The sequence below is a fragment of the Podarcis tiliguerta genome (genome assembly GCF_965153285.1).
Source record: "Podarcis tiliguerta genome assembly, chromosome: 1".
In the NCBI taxonomy this organism is placed as follows: domain Eukaryota; kingdom Metazoa; phylum Chordata; class Lepidosauria; order Squamata; family Lacertidae; genus Podarcis; species Podarcis tiliguerta.
The window spans coordinates 131,209,886-131,236,051 of record NC_139534.1 but is presented as its reverse complement, the minus strand read 5'-3'; the positions used below and the strand labels follow the sequence as shown (position 1 = coordinate 131,236,051).

At 46.1% G+C, this 26,166-nt stretch overlaps 2 protein-coding genes and 1 long non-coding RNA gene across 7 annotated transcripts in view; all 3 read left to right on the top strand.

The window, feature by feature from the left end:
• Positions 1-2,146: 2,146 nt before the first annotated feature.
• Positions 2,147-4,633, top strand: LOC310677503 (uncharacterized protein). 2 transcript variants are annotated; one of them, XR_014511202.1, is made up of 3 exons: positions 2,147-2,299; positions 2,575-2,628; positions 2,840-4,633. XR_014511202.1 is itself a non-coding variant. In XM_083440660.1 (2 exons), exons 1-2 carry the CDS (start codon positions 2,610-2,612, stop codon positions 3,169-3,171), a joined length of 351 nt encoding a protein of 116 aa, XP_083296786.1. In that variant the 5' UTR covers positions 2,147-2,609; the 3' UTR covers positions 3,172-4,633. The 2 variants fall into 2 exon arrangements, 1 of the variants encoding a protein (XP_083296786.1); XM_083440660.1 differs by having other exon boundaries at positions 2,147-2,628.
• A 149-nt stretch (positions 4,634-4,782) lies between these two features.
• DDHD1 (DDHD domain containing 1) overlaps positions 4,783-26,166 on the top strand; it is a 41,429-nt gene continuing 20,045 nt past the window's right edge. The window contains exons 1-4 of one of the 4 annotated variants that reach the window (XM_083434916.1): positions 4,783-5,844; positions 11,973-12,146; positions 22,344-22,445; positions 24,772-24,900. In XM_083434916.1, the coding sequence (XP_083291042.1) occupies positions 4,857-5,844; positions 11,973-12,146; positions 22,344-22,445; positions 24,772-24,900 (1,393 nt within the window). In that variant the 5' untranslated portion in view covers positions 4,783-4,856. The remainder of the gene's footprint in view (positions 5,845-11,972; positions 12,147-22,343; positions 22,446-24,771; positions 24,901-26,166) is intronic. The other 3 variants (XM_083434915.1, XM_083434913.1, XM_083434914.1) reach the window with 3 other exon arrangements.
• Positions 19,661-21,363, top strand: LOC310678079. The gene is made up of 2 exons (XR_014511601.1): positions 19,661-20,284; positions 20,337-21,363. It is a non-coding gene; the product is annotated as an uncharacterized lncRNA (long non-coding RNA).

Genomic DNA, 26,166 nt, shown 5'->3' with positions numbered 1-26,166 from the left:
GAAGAAGTTCAAGAAACGCCCACTGACGGATTCTGCCAGCGATTGAGACAGCCACGGGTGAGTGGCTGTCCGGACAGGAAAGGTTCACTTAGGCAACCCAGCCAGGTGTTGGCACCGATTTACGCACGAGCAACCCCTAGAACCATTACACATACATTCGTGATGCCCTGTGGAACAAAGCTGCAACAGAAATGGAAATTAGTATAGGAAAAATCCTCCCAGCTCAGAGGGAAATGATCCCAGCAAGGAAGGGGACGCAGCTATGGTCACATCTGCACAGTACATTCACAGCAGTGCCAAATCACTTTAAACAGTCAGAATCCTATTCCATTATCATCGTACTTTTTGTACCCGGCCCATCTTACCGGGTTTCCCCAGCCACTCTGGGTAGCTTCCAATATACAGTGGTACCTCAGTTTAAGAACAGTTCTGGTTTAAGAACGATTTAGTTTACAAATTCCGCAAAACCGGAAATAGCGTCCTGGTTTGAGAACTTTACCTCGGTCTAAGAACGGAATCCGAATGATGGAAGGAAGGCCTCATGAGGGAAAGTGCGCCTTGGTTTAAGAACGGTTTTGGTTTAAGAACGGACTTCCGGAACGGGTTCGTAAACCGAGGTACCGCTGTATATAAAAACAGAACAAAACATTAAACATTAAAAAAACTGTACAAGGCTGCCTTCAGATGGCTCAAGGGCCAGATTGCTCCGTACCCCCAATATTTCTCTGATAAAAATAGTGACGTCCTAAGGAAAAGGGGGACATTCCGGGATCAAAACGGAAACCAGGATGACTTCTGTAAATCTGCAATTTCCCCAGGAAAATAGGGACACTGGGAGGGTCTGTTGAGGCATCCCAAGCTGTTGCCATTGGCTACGGACTGCCTGTGATGTCACAAAAGCACTTGGCAGCAGAGCGGTTATAAACAAGGGCAGGGATGCCAACCTGAATAAAATATGGGGGGGGAGAGAGCAGGTAAGCCCTGCCCCACATAATCGATCACAAGACGCAGTGCATGCACCATCAACTGGGGGGGGCTCAATTATTTCATTGGGGAGCTGAAGATCCCTTAGGCCAAAGCAGAACACAGCTGGCAACAGCTGTGACCTTCATCATTCCTGGGGTTTTCTTCCACTTGGAGGCGGAGAACTGGCGAATGCAAGGCGGCGATCGTCAGGTGGTGGGATGCTATGGAGTGATACTATGCCAAGTTTGCGTCCTTGAAGCCTGCTGATATATCCCAGGTCGGAAACTGGCTGGTGTTTAGCAATGAGGGTGGCCTCCTTCCACCTGCCTTGCCCCACCCTCCGGCCCTGGGTCTCCTCATAAGGAAGCTGTTCCTGGAGGAAGAACTGTCAGGGGAGAGACTCCATCAGGCAAGGCCTCCTTCCACCTGCCTTGCTCCACCCTCTGCTTCTCAATGTGTATTGTATTGTTTTATGTACTGCGGCTTGCCGTTGTTTTACTGATTATAGTTTAGATATTATTGTAACTGTTGAGTGGATTTCTGTTTAACTTTTACATGTTGATATTATTATTTTATACTATTCTAATGATGGTTGATGGGACACGGGTGGTGCTGTGGGTAAAACCTCAGTGCCTAGCCTAGGACTTGCTGATCGTATGGTCGGCGGTTTGAATCCCCGCGGCGGGGTGAGCTCCCATCTTTCGGTCCCAGCTCCTGCCCACCTAGCAGTTCAAAAGCACCCCTAAGTGCAAGTAGATAAGTAGGTACCGCTTACTAGCGGGAAGGTAAACGGCGTTTCCGTGTGCTGCACTGGCTCGCCAGAGCAGCTTCGTCATGCTGGCTACGTGACCCAGAAGTGTCTGCGGACAGCGCTGGCTCCCGGCCTCTTAAGTGGGATGAGCGCACAACCCTAGAGTCGGACACGACTGGCCCCTACGGGCAGGGGCACCTTTACCTTTTAATGATTGTTGAATGTTACTTTTTTGATGGAGGTTGCCTACTTTAAAGTTATGTTTTATTATCACATTTTTGTATTGCATTAGATTGTTATAAAAAGTACATTTTTTGTTTCTTCAGCTTGTAAACCGCCTTGAGTACTGTAAGATAGAAAGGCGGTATACAAATTAAATGATGATGATGATGATGATGATGGACCTAGCGGAAGCTGGCAGATGCATTCGGAAACCTCAGGGCTGAAGCAGGCCGATGTTTGTGGATGGAAGCTGGTTGAAGTTCAGCTTTGGAAGCTGGTCCAAAGAAGCCGGGGGCTATTTGTGGGTTGAAGCACAAAGGAATGGAGAGGGAGTGATAAGCAAATGTGTCTACCGCATGGGTAAGCAAACTAAGGCCCTGGGGGCCGGATCCGGCCCAATCACCTTCTAAATCCGGCCCATGGACGGTCCTGGAATCAGCGTGTTTTTACATGAGTAGAATGTGTGCTTTTATTTAAAATGCATCTCTGGGTTATTTGGGGGACATAGGAATTCATTTATATATTTTTTTTCAAAATTTAGTCTGCCCCCCCTCCCACAAGGTCTTAGGGACAGTGGACCAGCGCCCTGCTGAAAAAGTTTGCTGACCCCTGGTCTACTGTATTCATATTCACAGATGTTGGCCGGTGTATGTTTGCGTGAGCGACTGGCATGTTTCGACACGATCCAGGTATGTATGTTCTCAGATGTAACATTTGAAAGGAAACTGATCCATGAAAGGTGAATTGGTGTGTGAATGTGATGTTGGATATTCATAAATAGATTAAACCTGTGGGAACTGGCTGGATGAAGTCAGCGGATGAAGTCACCAGGCTGAAGTGTCTGGGTGATGTTGCCAGATAGATGACATTCCACTCACAACCCCTGCATTTTGCTTCCAGGGATGTTCAAAGCTGCTGCGATTCTCTCAAGACGGCAGAGGCACCAGTGGCAGCTGCAGGCGCAGGTGGTAGAGGCGGCAGCAGCAGAGGCGCAGGTGGTAGAGGCTCAGGTGGCAGCGGCGGCAGCGGCACAGGCGCAGGTGGTAGAGGCTAAGACAGCAGAGGCAGCAGTGGCAGCGGCAGATGCGCAGGTAGTAGAGGCTCAGACAGCAGAAGAGGCAGCGGCAGAGGCGCAGGTGTTAGATGCTCAGATGGCAGAGGCGGCAGCGGCAGAGGCGCAGGTGGTAGAGGCTCAGACGGTAGAGCGGCAGCGGCAGAAGCAAAGGTGGTAGAGGCTCAGATGGCAGAGGCAGCAGCGGCAGAGGCGCAGGTGGTAGAGGCTAAGACAGCAGAGGCAGCAGTGGCAGCGGCAGATGCGCAGGTAGACAGCAGAAGATGCGCAGGCTCAGACAGCAGAAAAGGCAGCGGCAGAGGTGCAGGCGGTAGAGGCCCAGACGGCAGAGGCAGCAGTGGCAGCGGCAGATGCGCAGGTGGTAGAGGCTCAGACGGCAGTCCAACTCTGTGTTACAAAGATGTCTGCAAATGTGACATGAAGGCTGGATTTCAACCCTGCTGTGTGGAAATCCCATGCAGATGACCTCAGTGCCTGGAGAAGACAGTCAGTTCGTGCATCTGCAGCAGTGACCAGAAGAGGAATGACTGCTGGGAGGAGCAGAGAGAAGAAATGCCATGATGCATCTGCAGCAGCCCAACAGGACACCTTCCTCTGCTCCAGCTGCAACAAAACATGTCTCTCCCGTATCATTTTCCACAGCCACAGCAGTTGCTGTAACCAGGCCCTCCCAGTGTCCCTATTTTCCAGGGACAGTCCCAGATTTACAGGAGCCGTCCCGGTTTCTGGTTTTATCCCAGAATGTCCCACATTTCCTTAGGATGTCTATTTTCACAGGAGAAATATTGGAGGGTGTGGAGTTATGCAAACCCCCCCCCCGGCCAAGGAGATAAGTAAGTACACCTTTAGAAGACATCCGAAGGCAGCCCTATATAGGTGAAGTTTTTTTAAAAATGTTTCACGTTTTATTTTGTTTTTATATAAGTTGGAAGCTCAGGTGGGCACGGTATGAACAATAAAATATCACGGAATAAGCCATCCCTGTTTTCATCGGAGAAACGTTGGAGGGTATGTGTAACTCTCCAGTGGTTTGACTTCGCCCCAAAAGCCGCACTCCTCCACTGACAGATGCCCGCATGTACATGTGTGCGTTTTGTTATGTACTGAAGTTCTCACCCTGGGCCAGCGGTGGGATACTGTAGACAGTTTTCACTCAGGTCCACTTATGCAAATAAGGGATTGAAAGTGATGTTCAGTGATTGGCTAGTTACAGAAAGTGGTTACTGTTGCGTTCTAGTGGCGCTCTATATAAGCAGGCTGGCTGAACCCTTCAGTTCAGTTCTGTTCTGTGAATAAACAAGAGCTGTCTGAAGAATTGCTGCGTCGTCTGATATGTTCACCCACAACTTAACACGTTTCATGAATACACGTGTCCACCTCATGGGCAGGCTGGAGCCACCTGTCACCTGTCAGGCGTTTGCAAGGGGTTGGACTCGATGACCCTTGGTGTGTGTGGGGGGGGAACCCTTAGCGTGTGTTTTGCGTGCATCTATAACACTTATTCTCGCGTGGGCGCCCTCATCCCCTCACGAGCCTTTCCCGTCCCCTCAGCCCCGCCAAGCCGCCCTTCTTCGCGCGCAGGCCCAACCACCTCGACGCCGCGACGGTTGCCGCCTACTCCGGGAGCCCGATTGGGCGTCCGGCCGGCTCCTGCGGCCCTGATTGGCGCGCGCCTCTTTCCATCCTGACCCTCCTCGGCCCGCCTCCTCCCCTTCGCGGGCGGGCGGGCGCGCGCGCGGCCGGCGCTGCTGCTGCTTCTTCTTCTTTCTGGGCGGCCTTCCGCCTCGCGTGGCGCGCGGGGATCCCCGAGGCGCCGTCCCGCCTCCTCCCGGCCGAGGAGCCGGCATGGAGGAGAATTCCGCCTCGAGCCCCCGCGCGGGAAGCCGGCCGGGCGGCTCCCACAAGCGCTCGGCGCGGGCTGCGTCGGACGAGGAGCCGCTGCTCGACTCTGAGGCGGCGGCCGAGGACGAAGACGGGCCGCCTCAGCCTCAGCCGCCTCCTCTCCCTCGGCCGCGGGAATCCCCTCAGCCGCCGCCCGCCGAGCCGCTGTCGTCGTCGTCTGAGGAGGCGGCGGCAGCGGCGGCGGCCGGAGCGGCTCCCGAGGGGCCTCCTCCGCGTCACCGGCGCCCGCCGCACCACCACCACTCGCCGGGACACAGGCGGCGGCGGCGGCGCGGCAACCGCCTCCTGCTGCTCGGGCCCCTCATGGACGGAGCCGGCGGCGGCGGCGGCGCGGGCGGGCTGCTGTACCCGCCGCTGGGCGACGAGGACGACGACGACGACGAGGAGGGCGACGACGAGGACGACGACGAGGCTCTGGACGAGGAGGACGGGCCGGGCCGCGGCGGAGCGGGGCCGCTAGCCAGCAGCGAGAGCGCCGGCAGCAGCGGGCTGTCGTTGTCGGGCGGCGGCGGCGGAGGAGGCGCCCCGGAGCCTCGCAAGCGAGCTCGGGGCTCGGGCGGTCCGGCCAGCCGCGCCGCCTCCGCCACGTCCTCGGTGGGCGGCGGCTCCTGCCGGGGCTACGAGGTGGTCCGCGAGCTGGGCCCCGAGGAGGTGCGCTGGTTCTACCGCGAGGAGCGCAAGAGCTGGAAGCCCTTCATCGGCTACGACTCGCTGCGCATCGAGCTGGCCTACCGGGCCTGGGGGCTCCTCGAGAGGAAGGCCGCGCCCGCCGACCAAGCCGAGGGGGTCGCCGCAGGCAGCAGCAGCAGCAGCCCCGAGGCCTTCGAGCCCCGCTCGCCCGGCATCCCTCCGTCCGAGCCCGTGTGCGTCCGCGGAGGCCTCTACGAGGTGGATGTGGCCAACTCCGAGTCCTACCCGGTCTATTGGAACCGTAAGTCGCCGCCGATGCCTTCCGCCCTCCCCATAGCAGCCACATCCCGGGGGCGAGGCCCCCACAATGAAATATCTTAGGGGGCCGGCCCCCACATCGTGGGCATTGCCATTCAAATGGGCTGTGCGTGTGCCGTGTCATGCGATGGATTAGGTGGGGTGGGGATGCCTTGTTTTCATTAGCCAGGGGATGCCTGAGGAGCTGAAGTCCCGTTAAATCCGGTGGGGTCTGCCCGGGAGGATCGGGCTGGAACCCTAGTGCTACCGGCTCCTTCCATGCACGTTGACGTTGGAAGCTGGTTCCACCAGTTCAGTGATTCATAATTCTCAAGGCTCTTAATTTATTTTTTAAAGGAGACTCACAATGTCCTTCCTGGAGGCTTGCAACATAAAAAATTAGGCACGCCAAAGGGTGGATGCTCAGGGACTCCTGGATCCTTGGCCGGCTGTCACCTTCCTTTTGCTCTGCTTTCATGACCATTTTATCATGAAAAGTCTTGCTTAACCCTTCCACTTTTCTCCTTTTCCCTCCTAAGCAAGTAATGTTCTAAACCAGGTGTGGGGAACCTTTAGTCCTCCAGATGTTGCTGAAATGCAGCTCTTGGAAGCATGGCAAATGACCTGGTTTGAAGAAGATTCTAGTTCTGCAGCATTTGGAGGGCCAAAGGTCCTGGACCGGTTTTAAGCATTTATTAGCACCCTGCCTTAATACTGCATTTATTTATTTACATTTGTTCAGCACCCTTGCCATAAGGTTGCATTGTGCTTCCCATCTCCACAATTTTCCTTCTTAAGCATTCCTTTATCTGCTTCTCACATGGCTTATGCTTATACAGACACACACACACACACACACACACAAGTTATACATGTCGCAGGGAGGTCCTGTGCCTGTTCTTTTTCAAGTCAGCTACTTCCTTCTTACTCAGTTTGTACCTGTTCTCCTGTGCCCAGATCACTTATCTAGGCAGGAAGCTAAATCATAACATCTGTATTTAATCTCTTACTCCCTTTTCCAAACTACACTCCTGCTGCTCTGAGGAACTATGATTTCTATTCCAGTACACAAATTTCCAGTATCGTGGCACCTCCTCATCTCTGCCCATTTCAATCCTAAAGAGATGGCTTGCATTTCCTTCAAGCTCCAGCCCTTTTGCACTCCTTCCTGTGAACCAGCGGTTCTCAACCTGTGGGTCCCCAGATGTTGTTGGACTACAACTCCCATCATCCCTGAGCTCTGGCCTTGCTAGCTAGGGTTGATGGGAGTTGTAATTCAACAACATCTGGGGAACCGCAGGTTGAGAAAGGCTGCCTGGTGTGAACAAAAGACAGGTATGGCAGTTTGACTGGCTGCCATTCACTGATCCCAAAGCCTGCATGTACTCTGTCCCTAAAAATGTTGTTAGAATGCTGTGTCAGTGTAAGATAAACTCTTCAGTAAGAAACTGATTTGTATTTGCATTCTTTTTACTATGCATAGTCTTGTTTGCAATGTGTATTCTTTTGCATAATTGTCTCTCTTCCTGGTGCCACAAGTAGTGGCATGAAGTTTTAGAGAAAGTCTCTCTTGACTTGCGAGATTACACTGGGGAGGCATTGCCCATACACTTTGCAGCTATAAGGACAAAGGGTTGCCCTTTGCTTTTCTGGGAAAACATGTATGATCTGTATTGCATTCTGAGACTTCTGTGGAAACACAGTCTGGATAATAATAATAATAATAATAATAATAATTTATTATTTATACCCCGCCCATCTGGCTGGGTTTCCCCAGCCACTCTGGGCGGCTTCCAAAAGAATATTAAAATACTGTGATACATCAAACATTAAAAGCTTCCCTAAACAGGGCTGCCTTCAGATGTCTTCTAAAAGTCTGGTAGTTGTTGTTCTCTTTGACATCTGGTGGGAGGGGGTTCCACAGGGCAGGCGCCACCACCGAGAAGGCCCTCTGCCTTTGTCTGTTCTGCTCTACTTTCAACTGCAGCTTCTTTTCTTTCTCTCCTTTCTCTGGAAGTATGTATTATTTTAGGCAGATTTAATTAATAATGTGGTTTTCAGAACAACAAACAAATGAAAATTACAAGTCCTTAAGAAACAATATATTGAAAATGAAGCATTACATCATTGCTAAATATCAATAGGGAAAAGGGAAGGGAAGGGAAAGGAACGTCTATATCACACCCTAGTCTAGCACCATCTTGCTGTCCAGAACCTCCTGCAGGGCAGCATCAGTTTTCTTACCACTTTATGGACCAGGAGTTACCAGAACTTCTTGTTTATGTTGAAAGGTTAATTGTGAGTTTGCATGTCTCTTGCCCTTCATTAAGCTGCTAGTGCTTTGTGAGCCAAACCCAGTAATATAGGCCCTTGCACATCTTTAGTAGGAATTAATTAAGAAATTTGCTTTATCCTGCGGACATGAATGCACACTCTTGAGTTAGGGTTAAAGGCAGCTGAGACTGAATCACTTAGTTTTGTCTCTGCCTGATGGTGGAGCAGGCATGCACAACCCTGTTAGCCTGCGGTATCCTTAAGGTCTATGAATGTCAGTACCATCAATCATTATGTCAAGAGGAGAGGTGGATGATGGCTCATGCAGACTTCACTGGGCAGGGAATGAATGAGACAGCACCTTTCTTTGCTTGTCTTTGCACAATCCAGGCAGAGTGAAGAGGGATCTCTTTATTTTCCTCACTTTGCAGACTGAATATATTCTTGTGTTCTTACCAAAGTCATCTATACTGGATTTTCTCCTTAGGCAAATGCTTTGTTTTGCCTGAAATTATCCATAGGCAGCCATGTTTGTTTGTTCATGTATCTGCCCCATTTGTGTATAAAGGGGGGGGGTGTTTGATGTTTACATCATTATGGATATGTCGGTGAGGGCAGCTGAATTCTCTTCTGTCTTAGCTTCCCACAGTGCATTGAGTTAGCCTCTCCCAACCCACTATGACTTTGCTGAGAGAAAAGTGTCTTGAGTTAAATGCTGTAAGGTGGTCAGGCAATGGGAGGATTTAGGTGTTCTCGCCCACACACATCTTTTGAAATAAAAATCAAGCCTCTGTCCCACTTTGAGAATGGGGTAGATGTGACACACTTAGTTTGCTGCTGAGATTTCTGTTTGCAACGGTAATGCTACCACAAAGATCACACAAGTTGTGTCTTTGCTAGCTCAGGCCTTATTAAACTAGGCTAGCATGTGTTTTCATTCTCATTTTTAATAATTTAATTCTTTGATTATGGGTTAAAAAAACAGTTGTTTTAGGGTTCTTAAGTTTTGCTTGTGAGTGCTAAATACACCCTTTGTTTCTTGGCCTAAACCTTGCTAGTCTTGCACTGCTAAGTGTCTATAGAATTTAACTGATCATTTTAAAAGCTTGGTCTCTGCATCCAAGGGACAAAAAGAGACCCAGACACCTTAACTGAAAGTAACTCCATGATTTCCAGCTGCCTCTTGGATTCTTCCACTGAAAACCAGAGCTTGGTGGTTTATAACACTAGTTTGTACATCTTGTTGGATTGAACCGTTTATTCACAAACAATTATCTATATCTTCATCTACTGTCTTTATCCTAAATTGCCTTCCGGTAGAAGACCAGAACCATTGTGTGCAACTGTGGTCACCATATAGTTCCACCACCAGCTTGGTTACACTGTAGATTGGTCTTCCTTACTTGACAGGTTTTTTGGATGTCTTCCTTCTTTGTGGTCAGCAAGAGTACATAAGAAATATATATATGGTGCATAATTTTGCACTGGGGTCAGATGATTTCTAACCCTGATTTCAGCAGAGAAAAGTTTGAACCTGTCATCAGAGACCGCCCACATCTCAGAAGCCAGATAAGGGTCCCTCTGAGCTTCCACTGGTCAAAGACTGGGATTTTATTTACTACTCAACTCTGTATTTGCATCCTTGTTGTTAATGTCACATATGGAGAAAGGGCCCTTATGCTCCACTGTCCTTGTTTAAAATCCCCTTTCATAAACAGAATAAATGAGGAAATAAATGAGCAGTTGTATGAACCTTTGCACAGATTCTGGATGCAGAATGTGGTTTCCCTGGTGCTGAGTGTTTGAGGCAGAGCACATTCAGCCCTGACAGTGCTCTTGCTTTTGCAGCCATTTATCTGCTGGAATGAGAGTGGAGAAAATGGACCTTATTGAGTAATTTGCCAGTGGGTAGTTGACTTTCTTGGCATGGAGACAGGAAGATCAATTGCTTTAATTTTTCCTGCTGTAAAGTGTAGGAACAGCAAGAAAACAAAAGCTTGGGAAAGGCAGAGGGGAGAAACAGTAAACATAAACAAAGTAGAGAGTGAAAATGGTGGCCTGCTGTGTTGCTTTTCATTTTGGAAGTAATTTCTCCTTCTCATTAAATCTGGGTGGCAGATGTTTAAAAAAGTAGCATATGCTGTTCACAGAGGGATTTCCAAGCTTTGGGGAGAGAGGTTCCTGGGTGCCGGCATCAAAAGCAGCATTGTGCTCAGAGCGGAAGTAAGCATTTGATCTTGAGAAGATTAAGGGTGTTGACAGAAAGCATCCCAGTAATTTAAAGTAGTAGTGACCTCCTTACCTTGGGTAGCTCTTTGTGTTTACTGAACTAAAATGACAGCTGGTGTAGTAATAAGTAAGGTCTTTTTCCTCCGTAGGAGTCTCTATAGTTAGTCCCCAGTATCACATCATAATTGTGCTTCGGTAAACCCTGCCCTGACCTGCCCTGTTGCGGAATCTTCCTTCCTTCATGGGTCTTTCCTCTCAGATAAGCAACTTGAGGCTGCTTTTATCAGGTGACTGCTCAGTGTTACTCATCTGCCGCTTGTCTTACCTGTTCTGCTTCCCAATGACTCTACCTTAGGGTGCCTTCCACCATTGCTGCACAGCTTCAACAAAGCTCCAAGAGCTGGTCTTTACAGAGTGTGAGTCTGAGGATTAGCATTAAGAAAATCCCCCATGCAAGCTCCATTGAAATGAAAGGACGATGCGCTACAGTGGCATTTTGTGACAAGAGGACATACTGTCTGCTGTGATTAGGCCCAGCTATGACCCAGTGCTACCAAGTGATAGCAGTGGGGCCAGCTCAGGATCAAGTTGATCCCAGGCAAGTTGGGCCCCTCCCTGCCCCCCTAATGTCCTGGTTTGGAGCATTCTGTTGGCTACTACTGGTGTAAATCCCAGCAGTACTACTTGCACCTGGCTCGGGGGCAGAACAAGGAGTTCTGCACTGGCAGAGCAACACTGATATTGGTCCATGGACAGAGGCCAGGATGGCAAAGGTACAGCTCCACCTGATCAAACCCCTAGCAAAATGCAAAAGGAGGGGGGTGGATTCCATCCCAAGTCTTTAAGCCAGATATAGGTAAACTCCGGCCCTCCAGATGTATGGGACTATAATTCCCATCATCCCTAGCTAACAGGACCAGTGGTCTGGGATGATGGTTGTCCCAAACATCTGGAGGGACGGAGTTTGCCTATGTCTGCTTTAAGCAACGTCCAATATAAAACTGAAACACAAAATACTGAAAAATTCAGTGCTAATTTTTTAAAATAGTGAACTATACAGATTGTAGCAATGGCAGAAAGGGAACGTGGGCTTCATCATAATAGCAAGTTGCCAAAAGTTACTTTTCTGTTGTAAAGCTAATGTAAAGTTGCAATTTTTAAAGACAGACACTTCCTTTTACATCCTTTTTGTGGGTGGGTAAAGCTGCTGTGCCTGTTGTCTTTAACAGATTTGTACACAGAAGACACATGTGTGAGATATGTTTGTGTATAACACAGAATGGTTGAAGAAGGTTGACTTAGGGTTTTCAAAGACATTCGGAAAGTGTAGTTGACACTTTAAAGTACTTTAAAATACTGAAGCCTAGACTATTTGAAACCTACTTTGCCACTTAGCTGTGTATTGACCTTCTCAAGGCAACAGGGCCCATAATGTTATCGATTCAAGTGGAGCAAATACCTTGGAACTGCAGGGCTGCCAGTCCCTGTAAGAATGGGATCAGTTAGCCCCCGGCAAGGCAACTGCAGAGACATTCTGACAGATGTGATAGATTTTGCCCAAACATCTTTTTCTCTTGCATTAACTGCTCTGCTATATCTTAAAATATCCTGTGTTTGTCACCTTTACAGAATCTGAGAAGATCCCTGTGATGCGTGGGCAGTGGTTTGTTGATGGCACATGGCAGCCACTAGAAGAAGAGGAAAGCAATTTGATAGAACAGGAACATCTCAGCTGTTTCAAGGGGCAGCAGTTGCAAGAAAACTTTGACATGGAAGTATCAAAACCTTTGGATGGAAAAGAGGGTAAGGGATGGCTGGATCAATGGTCCTGCCTCATGTTTCTTTCTAGGATAGTCATAACCTTTTGTGTACATGTTTGATGGTGCGTTTTGCATGATTAGCCATTACTTGCTTCAGTCTCTTATTATTGTTAGGAGCATAGGAAACTGCCTTACTCCAAGTTGTACAATTGATCCAGCTAGTTACACTGACCAGCAGCAGCTGTCCTGAATTTCAGATTTTCCTGCCCTACCTGACAAAGTCTGGGATTGCACCTGAGTGATGTTTCTTCCCCAAAGCACTTCTCAAAAACAGCATGTTTTATTATGCATTATTTTGTGTTACCATAAATACACCCACCCACCAATAGAGAACTTCCTCGTTTTTCAAACCATTTTCTTGCTTCAAGTTGAAGTCCTCCCAGACACTTGGGTTTTTTTGCCCCTGGAAACTTTTAAACCATTTGAATATTACTATTTTTGAACCCAGCCTATCAACCAGGAGAGACCAAAAGATACATATTTCTTAATTTTGGGTCAGTCCAGGGTTGATAGAATCATTTCCACTTGTATTCTTTCAGTTGTTTTGTGGTCAAACAAAATACTGTTTAAAATGGCCAGACTGATAAGTCTTGACATCCCCTCCATTAGGTTCAGAATAATCACTTCACAGGAGTAGAGTGATTAGTAGAATCAGAAGGCCATACCAGTCAGTTTACTGGTCAAAAATCAGTTTGACCACAAGTATTCCATGAAGCCAAGAATGCTACTGTCCAGGTGACAGCTTACTTTCTATTGGTTAGCAAGGACGGGTGTGAGAGCCCCTTACCTCTAGCCCCATTGCAGCCCAGGGCCAAATCAAGTAACACAGCAAAACTGCTTTTAATGACCACCTGCTGTAACAGCAGGTATCGCCAAACAATTCTTTTTGTGGATAATTTGCTATAACTTTCTTTAGAGTTAGTATCATTGTTTCACAAAACAGTTCACTAATTTGTTTTTCAAATTGGTATAAGTATCAGCAATGCATTTTTCTAGAAAAATAGGTGCACCGCTGTACAGTGGTACCTTGAGTTACAAACACTTCAGGTCACAAACTCCGCTAACCTGGAAGAGTTACCTCGAGTTGAGAACTTTGCCCCAGGATGAGAACGGAAATTGTGTGCCTGCAGCGCAGTGGCAGCAAGAGGCCCCATTAGCGAAAGCTAACTGCTCTAGTTAAGAACAGTTTCAGGTTAAGAACGGACCTCCGGAACGAATTAAGTTCGTAACTAGAGGTACTAGTGTACTCACCACGAAGTTGTAAGTGCCACACTTTTTAACAACAAAAAGGTGCAAGTACCGCATACCCTTGGGGAAAAAGCACTGAGTATCAAACTTGTTGGTGGTTAATGTTTCCTTTTTGTTCTCATAAAGTCATTGTTTTAAAAAATACTTGACTTTTTTGATAATATTTGACTGGTCAGCTTGACATTGCTGCAATTGAGTTGTTTATCTTGTGCAATAAGACCCAGTTGCTTTGGGCAAGACAAACAGCAGAGCTCTCCCCGAGTTTGAGTGCCCTGGACAGTAGTACAGGTTTGGCTGTATGCATTGCATCACCCTGCTTATTTTAAAAGCCTTTCAAATTATCAGCACAACTATTTATCATTATCATAAGCTCTTAAGTCTGTTGCTTTGCCAAGTTGTGGCCTTAGTGATGGGCTGCTGCTAGAAGAAAAGCGGGTGCTGACTATTTGGTTCCTCCTCTAGGGCTGATGCCCAACAGCAAAGTAAATGGTTTGTTTGTACTTGCCATTTAATTTCCAGATTTAAGTCTTGGTAAAATAGTTTGACCCTGACTTTTCAAGATTTACACTAGAAAACAAAGAGTTAAAAGTGGGAGTTTGGGCAGATAGTACAGAATAAAATATTATTTTTATAGTTTTTATGTGCTTTTTTCTCCATCTGTTAAGTAATTTCGTTTTTTGGGTTGCAGCTTGAGCCCAGCTTCATTGAACTCTGTTTTGGGTAGTGGGTTTATACTGATATGTCTTCCAGATAGAAAAGTTGAACATGCCTCGCTGTTAAGACTGAGGCTGGATGAGCATTAATTCTGATACATCTAGAGTGGGGTGGTATAATGACAGAAAGTTACAACAATATAAAAATGCAATATTGAGATCAGTTAAACCCATTTTCAGTAGAAGAATAGGGTGGGTCCTAAAAAACGCATCTCAGAGGTACATCTTCAGAGTGCTGCGGAAGCTCCACAGTGATGGTGCTAGACACCTCTCTGAAAAGGATCTTGACTGCCCTGCCTCCAAGCTAATTTCTCTGCATTGGGTGTAATGTTTACTTGGGGCCTATGTGCAAGATTATATTCAGTATATGGATGTCAGTTATGTCTGGTGGCTGGGGATGATTTACTCCCACCTCTACAGTTAGAACTGAGTTAGACTATTGTTACGTGGCTATATCTGAAGCAACAGTAGTGGCTGTCAGGACTACATGGGTGGAGCCACATTGCTCCCCAGACTTCTGAGCACATGTGTTGCTGCCACTTACTGATAGTGGGAGCTCAGTGTGGATGCCATGGCAGAAGCCAGTCCAATGTTCCGACTGTTGAGTCTGCACTGTGCTTGCACAATCTCCCAGTTCCTTTTTCTTCTGAATGCTACTAGAAGCCAACGTTTGTGCCCTCCATAACTCTTTAATAGTTGGAAGAAAGTCTCATTAAGCATTTACTGGTAGATTATACTGGCAGCTCAGCCATAAATGAGATGAAAGGAAATTTATACATTCTAATAATAATTTGTGAGACGAGGAGGAATGAAAGTTTTAAATATTTTTCTTCAATTCTGTTGTGTTTGATTTTTAAATAAATAATTTGTTTGGCTTACGTTCTTCTGGAGTATATAGGTTATAATAAACTTTTTGAGAAATAAGTATTCTTACGATTGCACTCTTAAAAGTGAACTTAAGGCAGAGATTTTAGCAACAGAAGAAGAATATGAGAGCCAAGAAGAATATTAGTTTTGTAGTGTCACAGTGTTCCACATTCCAAGGTACTCTTGTCTCTTGGCCTTCTTGGAAGTTGCAAAATTCTAACACTTTTCCAAGAATTCAGTCTTCCCATTAGAAATCTGATAGTTGCAACAAATTGGGACTGACACTCTATGGGGCTGTGCGCAGAGCAGCTGGGTTGTGCCAAATGGAGCCCTTTTAAAATAGATACAATCCTTCCAATCAGTAGTTTGCTGAGGAAATGGAAGCAGGGAGGATCTAACTTCAATTCCCAAAAAGGTAATTTATGCAGTTTTGGAAATGATCCCTCTGCATAGCACCACTTCTTGTTGTTGTTGTTATTCTTCATTCATCATTTTATTGTATGCCGCCTTTCCATAGTTAAAACGATGCTCAAGGCGGCTTACAACATGACAAGGATTACATAATTACCAACATAACAGAAGTTATAAACAATAAATAAAACACATCAAAAAGTACACAGCCAAATGGAAAACAATTTCCACATAAATCATAAAATCTAAAACTAAGAATACAGCATTAATATCAATCACAATTTAAAATGACATGGATAAAAAATAAAAGCAATTTGAAAACAAAACCCGAGCCGTCTCTGCCCAGCAGCAGCAGCAGCAGCACTCCTTTATGGAGCCTGTCAGGCCTCATCCCAAGCCAGGTAGAGAGAAGCAGAGCAGGGCCCTTCAGGCTCCCAGCAGGTCAGTCCTTTTGTTGTTGTTTGTTGAATTTATATACCGCTATATACCTGGAGGTCTCGGGGTGGTTCACAGAATAAAATCAAAATATAAAACTACAAAATACATAATCAAAATAAAAACAACAACCCAGTACCCCCCCCCCAAAAAAACCCCCACATTTTAAAAGGGTATAGGATGTCAGTCAAATCAACCAAAGGCCTGTTTAAAAAGGAACGTTTTTGCCTGGCACCTAAAGGTGCATAATGAAGGTGCCAGGCGAACTTTCCTGGGGAGAGCATTCCACAGACGGGGAGCCACTGCAGAGAAGGCCTGTTCTCGTGTTGCCACCCTCTGGGCCTCTAGAGGAGGAGGCACACAAACAAAGGCCTGGGAAGATGATCTTAGGGTCTGGGTAGGTTCAAATGGAAAAAGGCGGTCCTTGAGGTATTGGGGTCCTATAGGTCAAAACCAGCACTTTGAATTGGACCTGGAAACTAATTGGTAGCCAGTGGAGTCGGACCAGGATCAGTGTAATATGCTCAAACCGTCTTGCTCCGGTGAGCAACCTGGCCTCTGAATTCTGCAGCTGAAGTTTCCAAACTGACTTCAGAGGCAGCCCTACATGGAACGCATTGCAGCAATCTAACTTTGAGGTTACCAGAGCATAGACAACAGTAGTTAGTCTATCCCTATACAGATAGGGGCGTAGCTGGGCCACCAGCCAAAGCTGATGGAAGGTGCTCCGGGCCACTGAAGCCACCTGAGCCTCAAGCAACAGGGAAGGATCCAGGAGTACCCCCAAGTTGCAAACCTGCTCCTTCAGAGGAAGGGTAACACCATCAAGAGCCGGCCCACCCATCTGGTGCCTCAGTCTTATCTGGATTGAGTTTCAGTTTGTTGGCTCTCATCCGGTCCATTACCAAGGCAAGACACTGGTCCAGCACTTCCATTTCCTCACCTGCAGATGTCAAGGAGAAATAGAGCGTACTTGTTGGATTGGAGAGAAGGACTGCTAATGGAAGACCTGTTAGCATGCCCATTTCCCACCCTGCTGAGTCCACACATGAAATACAGTGGTGCCCCGCAAGACGAATGCCTCGCAAGACAGAAAACCCGCAAGACGAAAGGGTTTTCCGTTTTGGAGGTGCTTCGCAAAATGAATTTCCTATGGGCTTGCTTCGCAAGAGGAAAATGTCTTGCGAGTTCCTGCAATTTTTTTTCGCTCCCCACCCCCTTTTTCTAAGGCACTAAGCTGCTAATAGCCTTTTAGCAGCTAATCCCATAAGCCTTTAATAGCTGCTAATAGCCGCTAAACCGCTAATAGCGCTAATCCGCTAATAGGGTTGCTTCGCAAGACAAAAAAAAGCTAGACGAAGAGACTCGCGGAACGGATTCTTTTCGTCTTGCGAGGCACCACTGTACGCTTCCTCTCAACCAGTGCCCCATGCAAATATTGAATGTAGAGACTTGCACTTATTACCCAAAACCCAGGAAAATTCCATTATTTTGTTAAAGTTGTCTATATAGGAATCATTTATAGTTTATATTGTTATCTGAACATATTAAATGATAGTCAAGAGGCTGACCAAATTGCCTTGCCATTTATCACAAACGTCTTAAGGATAGGCCATAGACAATTGCAAATCTTGTTTGACATTGATTTAAATAAACCACAAACAGTAATTCTAAATCGCAAAAGCTGGTTGTTAAATAAAGGGCACTAAATGAAGTGTGTGAAGCTGGGTTGTGAAGTAAGGAGTCCGCGTGGTGTTGCAGTTGGACTAAGGCAGGAGAGACCCGGGTTCATAGTCCCTCCTCACCATAAAGCGTACTGGCTGGCCCTGCACCCGTGACAGTCTCTCAGCCTAGCCTACTTCATAGCTGCTTGTGGGGCTGGGCTGTGAATGCAGCCCTGCACTCCTTGATTAGAGTCGGATGAAAATGTACGAACTAGATAAACAGAAACTAAAATAAGGAGATAGCACTCGTGCCTTTCCTGTCAGATGATCCTGTTCTACAGTTCAAGGAAACCCATCACTGGGAGAAGGTCATTCATAGTTCCGTGGAACATTTTGCAATATTTGTCCAAGGTCAGTTGACTGCTGTCCTAACCTTAAGTGTTACGCACTTTCAGCTATTTCTGGAGTTATTTTGTTCATTACAAAGACACAGGGACACACATGATACTCTGCTTTTGCTGAAGCGTTTGAAGGACCCCCGCAGCCTTAAGTAGCTTTTCTATATGTAAATAGGGGAGATGGTGTCTCTGGCTAAGTGCTGTTACCTGTGTACACAAGTGGCTTTTATGTCTCTGGCAACTAGTATAATGGTCTTTGGGTCTAAAGCAGTGGTTCCTAAGTGATTTTTTCCCCCAATGGACCACTTGAAAACTGCTGCAGGATTTTTAATTGTATTTTTTACAGAAACTGGACCGCCTGAATGAAGCTTGCAGACCACTAGTGGTTTGCAGACCACGGTTTGGGAACCCCTGATCTAAAGGATGCTTAGATAGAATTCTTTTGTAAATCAAAGAGGATATTGCTTCGTTAATGTGGTCGGCTCACTTCTGTGGTAGATATTACAGGAATTGCGCTTTGTTCCTCCTAGATGCTCACGGGCAGGTGAATTGTGATTGGAGCGCAGATGCCTAGTGGGAAACGTGATAGCTAAGTCCTCAGACTTGGCCTCAGAGCAGAAACCAGCTCTGTTTACGTCAGTGTTTGCAGCAGGGGAAGCGTGGAATGACTTTTCATTCATGAGCTTCCATTTCTCGACTCTGCTGTGACCAGGAGCAGCCCAACATGCCTTGAAATAATTTGCACATTAAGCACATTAACAATAAATTATTAAGCACACAAAATCAGCATTCCTCATGTGCAAGTTGTCTATGTGCAATTTTTTATCATAGGTAAATAAACAGTTATGAAATAAACATCTCTTTCTGATTTCCTCCCCAGGCTGGGGACTGTCTCATGCTGTAGAACAGAGTTTAAGAGTAATTAAGAACAAACTGGGTGGCTGCCTCTATTTTAAAATTGTGAATAAAGGCAGATAAATACATTAATGTATTTATCAAAACAGATTGTTTTGAAATGGCAATATCAGAAGGCACTGGTCTTCTTGCCTAACTATTTGTAGTGGCATTTGTAATACAGCTCTGTCCGCTGTGCAATGGTTTTACGACTGTGTCATGAAAAGGCATTGATTCCCCATCCAGCTCAAAGCCTGTTATATGGGCAGCATTGTTAACAGAAAAGCCCTCTCAATAGATCTTGGGGCAGGTCAGGAAAGTAGGTGGTCTATATTGTGTCTACAGTCCAAGTTGTTGAGCCTCAAATCTTTGAATTATGCCTAGAAAGCCGGTGAAGAAACCTTGAGTTCTGATGGAATGTGTTCCCATGAACCTAGTCTCCTTTAGGTAGGGTTGCCATACATCTGGAATTTCCCACACCCATCTGGGATTTCAAGGGTAAGATCACTTCCTGGGTGGATTTTTTAATTAAAAAAAAAAAAGAAAATGTCCAGGGTTTTGTTTTTGGCGAGTTGAGGTTACTGGCCGAGCAGCAGTGCTGTCAGAGAAGGAAGGGGCAGCCACGGCGTTGTTACCTCTGGTGCCGTGTGAATGTCTGTCCTCCTCCTCCTCCTCTCAGTGGCCTCCAAGCCCGGGCCAGAGCCCCTGCAGACCTTGGAGCCACAGAGCCACCAATGCGCCTGGCCTGTGCCGCTTCTCCGGAGGCTGGCCGTGGCCTGGGGCAGGCCAGCCTGGCCTTCCAAGAGGAGCGCCTGGCCTGTGCCATGAAAAGAGAGCAAGAGGCTGAAGACAGCAAAGGTAAGAGAGGGATTGGAAGGAGGGGGTGAGGAAGGGGTCAGCGGCAGGCAGGGGTGAGTGACAGAGATGCGGGATGGTGAGGGATGCCCCAAATATGGGGGGTTTCCGGGTTTTTGGTCTTCGGAATATGGCAACCCTACTTTAGGAGTGGGCCCCCCCATCACAATAATCCAGAGATGCCTGCATTCCTGAGCAGCATAATCATCCCCAAGAAAGAGATTGGGGAGCAGCAGCTTACCTGTTGTGTGGTTTGTAGTAAAAATTACTTCATTGTATTTGCAGCAGGGCTTAATGGCCTTCAGGGGTTCCATTGGGAGTAACCTAATAATAGTACAGTGGTACCTCGGGTTACATACGCTTCAGGTTACAGACTCCGCTAAGCCAGAAATATTACCTCGGGTTAAGAACTTTGCTTCAGGTTGAGAACAGAAATCGTGCTCCGGCGGCGCGGCAGCAGCAGGAGGCCCCATTAGCTAAAGTGGTGCTTCAGGTTAAGAACAGTTCCAGCTTAAGAACGGACCTCCGGAACGAATTAAATACTTAACCCGAGGTACCACTGTACAGGTTTGGGCAACATGCTCGGGTTCAGCAGAACACATACCTTGAGCTGGCAAGTTATAACTGCTTCCTAAAGTTCGTAAAGGCTTCCTAAAGTTCTGGTAGTCTAGGACCAAATTGATATGAGGGAAACTCTTCTGTAGCCCCAGAAATGCTCTATGAATCAGAATCGAGTTTGGCTGGCGGGGATTGTTCTTGGGGTAGGGTCAAGGAAGTGGATTCCTCACTTTCTCCTGCTGATTTTTCTTTGCAACTAAACATAACCTCCTCCCATGTGCTTATTAACTCCTTAAATGCATTTTGAGGATCATGCACATTCGGTACTGAAGTGCAGGCTTTTGCTGAGTTAACATTGAAGACACTTTTGCTCATAAGCCTGATAAAGTTTACGATTTAGAGTTTGTAGGAGGAAAAATTATCCCCCCCCCCCCCGAGGATCCCACTACAGTGGTACCTCGGGTTACAGACACTTCAGGTTACAGATGCTGCAGGTTACAGAAATAGTACCTTGGGTTAAGAACTTTACTTTAGGATGAGAAGAGAAATTGCACGGCGGCAACGGGAGGCCTCATTAGCTAAAGTGGTACCTCAGGTTAAGAACAGTTTCAGGTTAAGAACGGACCTCCAGAACGAATTAAGTTCTTAACCCGAGGTACCACTGTACTGTCTTACTGCATCAGTTGCTAATCTAGGCATGCCTCCTTGTTGGAAGAAAAGAAAGCCAGAACATAAATTCATGCAGAGACTCATTGAATAGCCTTTTCTGAGCTTTAGGCATTCTGATACATCTCTGCAGAAATAACTTCTCCTTCCCCAACCCCCCAACAAAGGTGGTTAGAAAAGGCAGCTGGCTTCACATCAGCCTTTCTGTATATTGCTTCAAGCACACTGGCAATTCTTGTGGCACACAATTTTGGCACTAGGGAGCTATTGAGTCACAGTATATCACGAGGGGGTCATCCTGCTGTGTACAGAAGAAGCTGTGCCTTCCTCTTGAGCCTTTCTTCGCTGGACTGGTTCTGTCGGTTAGTTGCAGCCTGCATCTGCCTTACTTGTCCTCATCCTCAAAGGCAGCAGAACCGAGAAGCAGAGACGGGAACAAAATGTATCAAAGTCCTTCTGAGTACCACTACGTCTGGTCTCTCCCCACCAAATAGAAAGACTTAAAAATCTGGTCTTGTGTTAAGTTTAAACAGAGACTCCCAAATAATGGCTTCATTTTAAAAATGTACGGTGGTGTTCTGTGTTTCAACTCTGGTTCAGTTTGACTCCCTGTTTGAACCCCGACTGACCTTCCTGGTGCTTATTGTTCTCCTGTTTCTTAGGTGGGGCACAACAGCTTCCTCTTGATCCCTAACTTCCCACTTGTGAGATACCACAGCATTCATTCACCTTGTGATGTCCCTTCCCACACTGAACAGCACTGGCATCTACCTGTGAGGGTAAGGTAAGTCCATCAAATCACAGCACAGTAATTTCAAGGGGTATCACTTCTTTCAATATCCTCATTGAATAGCCCGGAAGCTATAAAATGAGTATTGAAAACATCACAGTGGACTTGCAGTTACCCCCACAAGGAAACTCCAGTGCTGTTCAGGAATGGAAGGCTTGTTTATAGACAGTGCATGCTGGGATGCATCTCTCTTTCTTTCGTAAAGTCTGAACAGTAGGCAGCTTCTGCTGCTCTAGCCACCAGTGGCCTTTCCTCCTGTTCTAGAGGGGGCACTGAGTGATCACTCTTAGGCTAGCTCACATTTTGAGTCCATTCTTTTGAGTTGTACAGTATTACGGTCCCCCCAAAATATTGTGTGCACATGTATCTGCGAACTCAAAAGGTGCTGGATGGGTCTATCTACCTTGCTGTTGCATGCCTGTCATTCTTCTATGCTTTGAATTGAGTTTTATTTGCACCAATAAGCATTTCATTAAAAAGTTGAGAAGATGAAACAATGAATAACTAAATTCCCCAGAAAGGCAGTATTCTTTCGTTTTGCTAAAAATTTGTTGCAGTGTTTTTCCTATACATACTGTCTATGTTTGTTGCGTTTATTTAGCTAGTGATGTGCAAAATCCAATGATGCCCCTTTTTAAAATTTCACTTTGAAGCTCGGTGTTTCGGTGTTTTTGCTTTTAGTTCTCTACCACCTCCCTCCCTTCTCCCTCCATTCTCTGTTCAAATGGAGAGGATATAAGGAGAATACAGAGGCTGCAGGGCTTAAACGCAAGTGGTCTGAAGGTACAGTAATTGCAGATTTGTATTCTTGTCCTCTCCTTGCCTAGGAAGCTTTCTGTTGTAGTTCATGTCTTTCAGTGTAGTGTTTTAGATAACCACTTGCTTCCCCCTCCGCATGATGTTGCTACCCTCTTCCAAAAGGAGGAAGAAATCTTAGGGAGTGGATCAGTGCTTTGTTTGTTACAGAGAAAATTAGAGGCTGACAACGCTGTCTCTAACAATGTGTACTAACAACTCATTAGGAATTTTAAATCACTTTTAAAGCATTGTTTGCTTCAAAAAAAAAAATGGATCCCTGCCCCAAAGCATGCATTTCAACTTTCAGAAGCTTGTTAAATTATCCACAGATCCTGTCCAGTTGTGTGACCACCTATTGATTTCGGCCCTGACTTCAAATCACTGTTCACCTCAAGCTCATTGAGTGGGCTTTGACAAATCTCTGAGTCTCAACCTAATTTCAAGCGCTCATCTATATGCACAGTGTTAGAGAAATTTATTTAATATGTTTACATCCTGCCTTGCTGCCTGATAGCAGGTGCCTCCTAGATGGCTGGCAACAAGAAAAAAAATGAAAGCACTTTAAACATAAGACTTTTCTTTTCAAAAGGTGGTTGTGACTGAGAGGGGCTCTAGGGGGAGGGGACTGATTGCTGGCTTGAGCATTTTGCTTTGACAGTAAGCTATAGAAGTCAATTCATTGTTCTTCTTTGCTCACTTGCATTTTTGCCTACATTGCCATGAGTCAAAACAATGCTCCCATTCTCCCTGCAATAGAAACTTGATGGAAGGAATAGAATAGCCAAGAGTGCTTATTCTCCAAGGGGGAAAACGCCTCCCAGCAGCTGTATTTTTCTGCCTTGTTGGTACCCGTGACAGATCCAATAAAATAACTTTTTGGGAATCATCATTACTGCTTGTACTTGTTTTAATAATGTGCAATCTTGCATTTGGCAACTACTGCTCAGCATCTTATCCTTTGAACATTTTCACGTAAAAAAAGTCATGACTAGAATTGTTTGCACGTTCACTTTTCTAAGAGGGTTCTTCTGCCTCACTGATGGATTATGCAGAAGCATAATGACCCTCATTATAATTCTTTTGCCCTCAGGAAAAGACACAGTTTTGTGCTTTTCTGATCACAGTGCAATCACAAGTCTTCATAGTGTTCTCAGCATTGCAGCAGACAAGTAAAGGCCAAATCTTTCTTATGGTACATAAACATTTGGAAACGGCAAGTAACTTAGGGGCAGGTGGGATTTGAAATGGAGAGGCAATGGGTAGGGAGGAGGTTAAGCACACCCTGCCATTTCAGGTCGCCTCCTCCCAAATATTTGTTGTTGTTCGGAAGAAAAAAGTCATCTAAGGTTGTCAGACACATTTGTGCATAATATCTAGTTCATCATTGTAGTTCATCTTTTTATCGAGCATTATCTGGTTGTTTAACATTTACTAGCATATGTCCAAGACTTGCCAGGGCATGCTTACCCTTTTACTCTGCTTTTCCTTTAGTTTGGTTCCATGTAAGTCTTTTGTATCTGCAGTGTATATGAGTCATCCTGTTTCTTTCTGTTCCACCAAGGGAAAATGCACTAGGCATAAATATTTCAAACTCCTAGGTAATGCCAGCAGATTTTTAGAAATGCAGACACCTCTCTGCGATTTCTCCAATTCTGCACAAAGGAGCCCCCAGACAGTTAGCTTCCTTTCCTTTCCCTACTCTCCAAGTATCTGAATATCCACTTGCCTATTCTGAATTAGTGAATCTGTGCAATGGAAGGGGTTAAGTAGCCTCATGTAAACTGCATAAAGCTAGTATTCAGTTACACCCAGGTTGTGTGTTCTCTGCAAGCTCTCCCCATTCCCCCAGCTATGAACAAATTGTACAGCAAGCAAATGTGCAGTGTGGATTCAGAATAAATTCTGAAAATTAAAATGAGTATACATTTCAATGTGCGATACTTAATGGTGGTGCTGAATGGTGGAAGGAAGCCTGGGCAACCCAGCAAAAAGTAAACGTACTAGGGATCTATTACCACAGCATGTTTTGCCCACGAGTCTGGTTTCTGAATGCTTAAAAAAGACAGATCAGTATTATCAGACTTGTGTGTGGCTGGAACTTCATTGACTACAATTCTGGATCCTTAAATTTGTTTAAAATGTTGTCAGCATTCCAGATTGATGTGCTTGGGGACAGCACACAGATGCATGGAATACACACAGTCCTGTGCTTGCTTTTGTGTGTCCATTTCCTTCTTTTTGCTCTGCCTGGCTTTGCAAGAGGTCCTGACTCTCCTTACTTGAGCTAAAGGCACTTCTTTCTTTGCTCCAGCTGTTCATAGTTTGAAGCTTAGTCGCACCCATGTGGACTGGCACAGTGTGGATGAAGTGTATCTTTACAGTGATGCAACAACGTCAAAAATCGCAAGAACTGTCACACAGAAGCTGGGTTTTTCCAAAGGTAAGGTTATTTGTTTGTAGTATGCACTGACTGACTGAATAAATTGTTTCCCCTCATATTCTGTGAAGAGACCTTCAGTTCGTACTGATTTTGAAGACTGAAATCTTCAGTCTTGTGTAGGTCTGTGCTATAAATCAATGTATTGTCTGATATTGGGTTTTAGATCAAATCGTGATAACTGTTTTTTACAATATGATGTTGCAGTTTATTGTGTGTCACGTGTGTGGTATTAAAAAATCACAATATTGGAAAAACAGGAAGCCGATGATTCTTCCTGTGTGTGCAGCCCTTTCTAACTCCACCTCAGTCAGTTCTTCCCTGTCTCCTGCAGCAAAAAGAAATCGCTACCAATTAGTACAGTAGGCTGACTCAAATACAGTGGTGCCTCGCAAGACGAAAAGAATCCGTTCCGCGAGTCTCTTCGTCTAGCAGTTTTTTCCTCTTGCGAAGCAACCCTATTAGCGCTATTAGCAGCTATTAAAGGCTTAAGGGATTAGCGGATTAGCTGCTAAAAGGCTATTAGCAGTTTAGTGCCTTAGAAAAAGGGGGTGGGGAGCGAAAAAAAATCGCAAGACATTTTCGTCTTGCGAAGCAAGCCCATAGAGAAATTCGTCCTGCGAAGCGCATTGAAAAATGGAAAACCCTTTCGTCTAGCGGGTTTTCCGTCTTGCGAGGCATTCGTCTTGCGGGGCACCACTGTATTGCCCAGCTGATACTGCCAAACAGAGCTTTGAGACTGTTAGCTTTCCGTCGCCCTGGCTATCTAGCCAGCAAGCAAGGACTTCTTCCCTCAAGGCTCTTGCTTAAAGGTACCAGGTTGGTAGCTGGCTTGGGGAAAGCCTGCAGGTTCAGACTTCTGGATCCCCTTCCCCCCATAAAAACATAAACTGGGGTTAATAAAAAAACAGACACCTTCCTTTGCCATTTGGCCCTCTTCTGTCATTCCCTCCTCCATCTCCGTGTGTGTACTGCTTATGGGTGTGCGAGTGTGTGTCTCTCTCTCCCCCCCCCCTTCTGTTGGTGGGGTGTGTGGTGCATTTGTTTTTGTGAAGCAGCAGCTATCAGGCAAAAAGCATTGGGGTTTTTTTATTAACCCAGCCAACACTTCACACTTGGTTTTCTGTAAGTGCAGCTGACCCCTTGTTAAAACTATACTGCTGGGGGAGGTGATTGTGTCTCCCTGACTCCCTCCTCCCTCTGTTAGTGTGCCCAGTTGATGCTTCATTTGGAGTTATGGCATCATGGCAAGAGAGGCTTCTTTAGCCT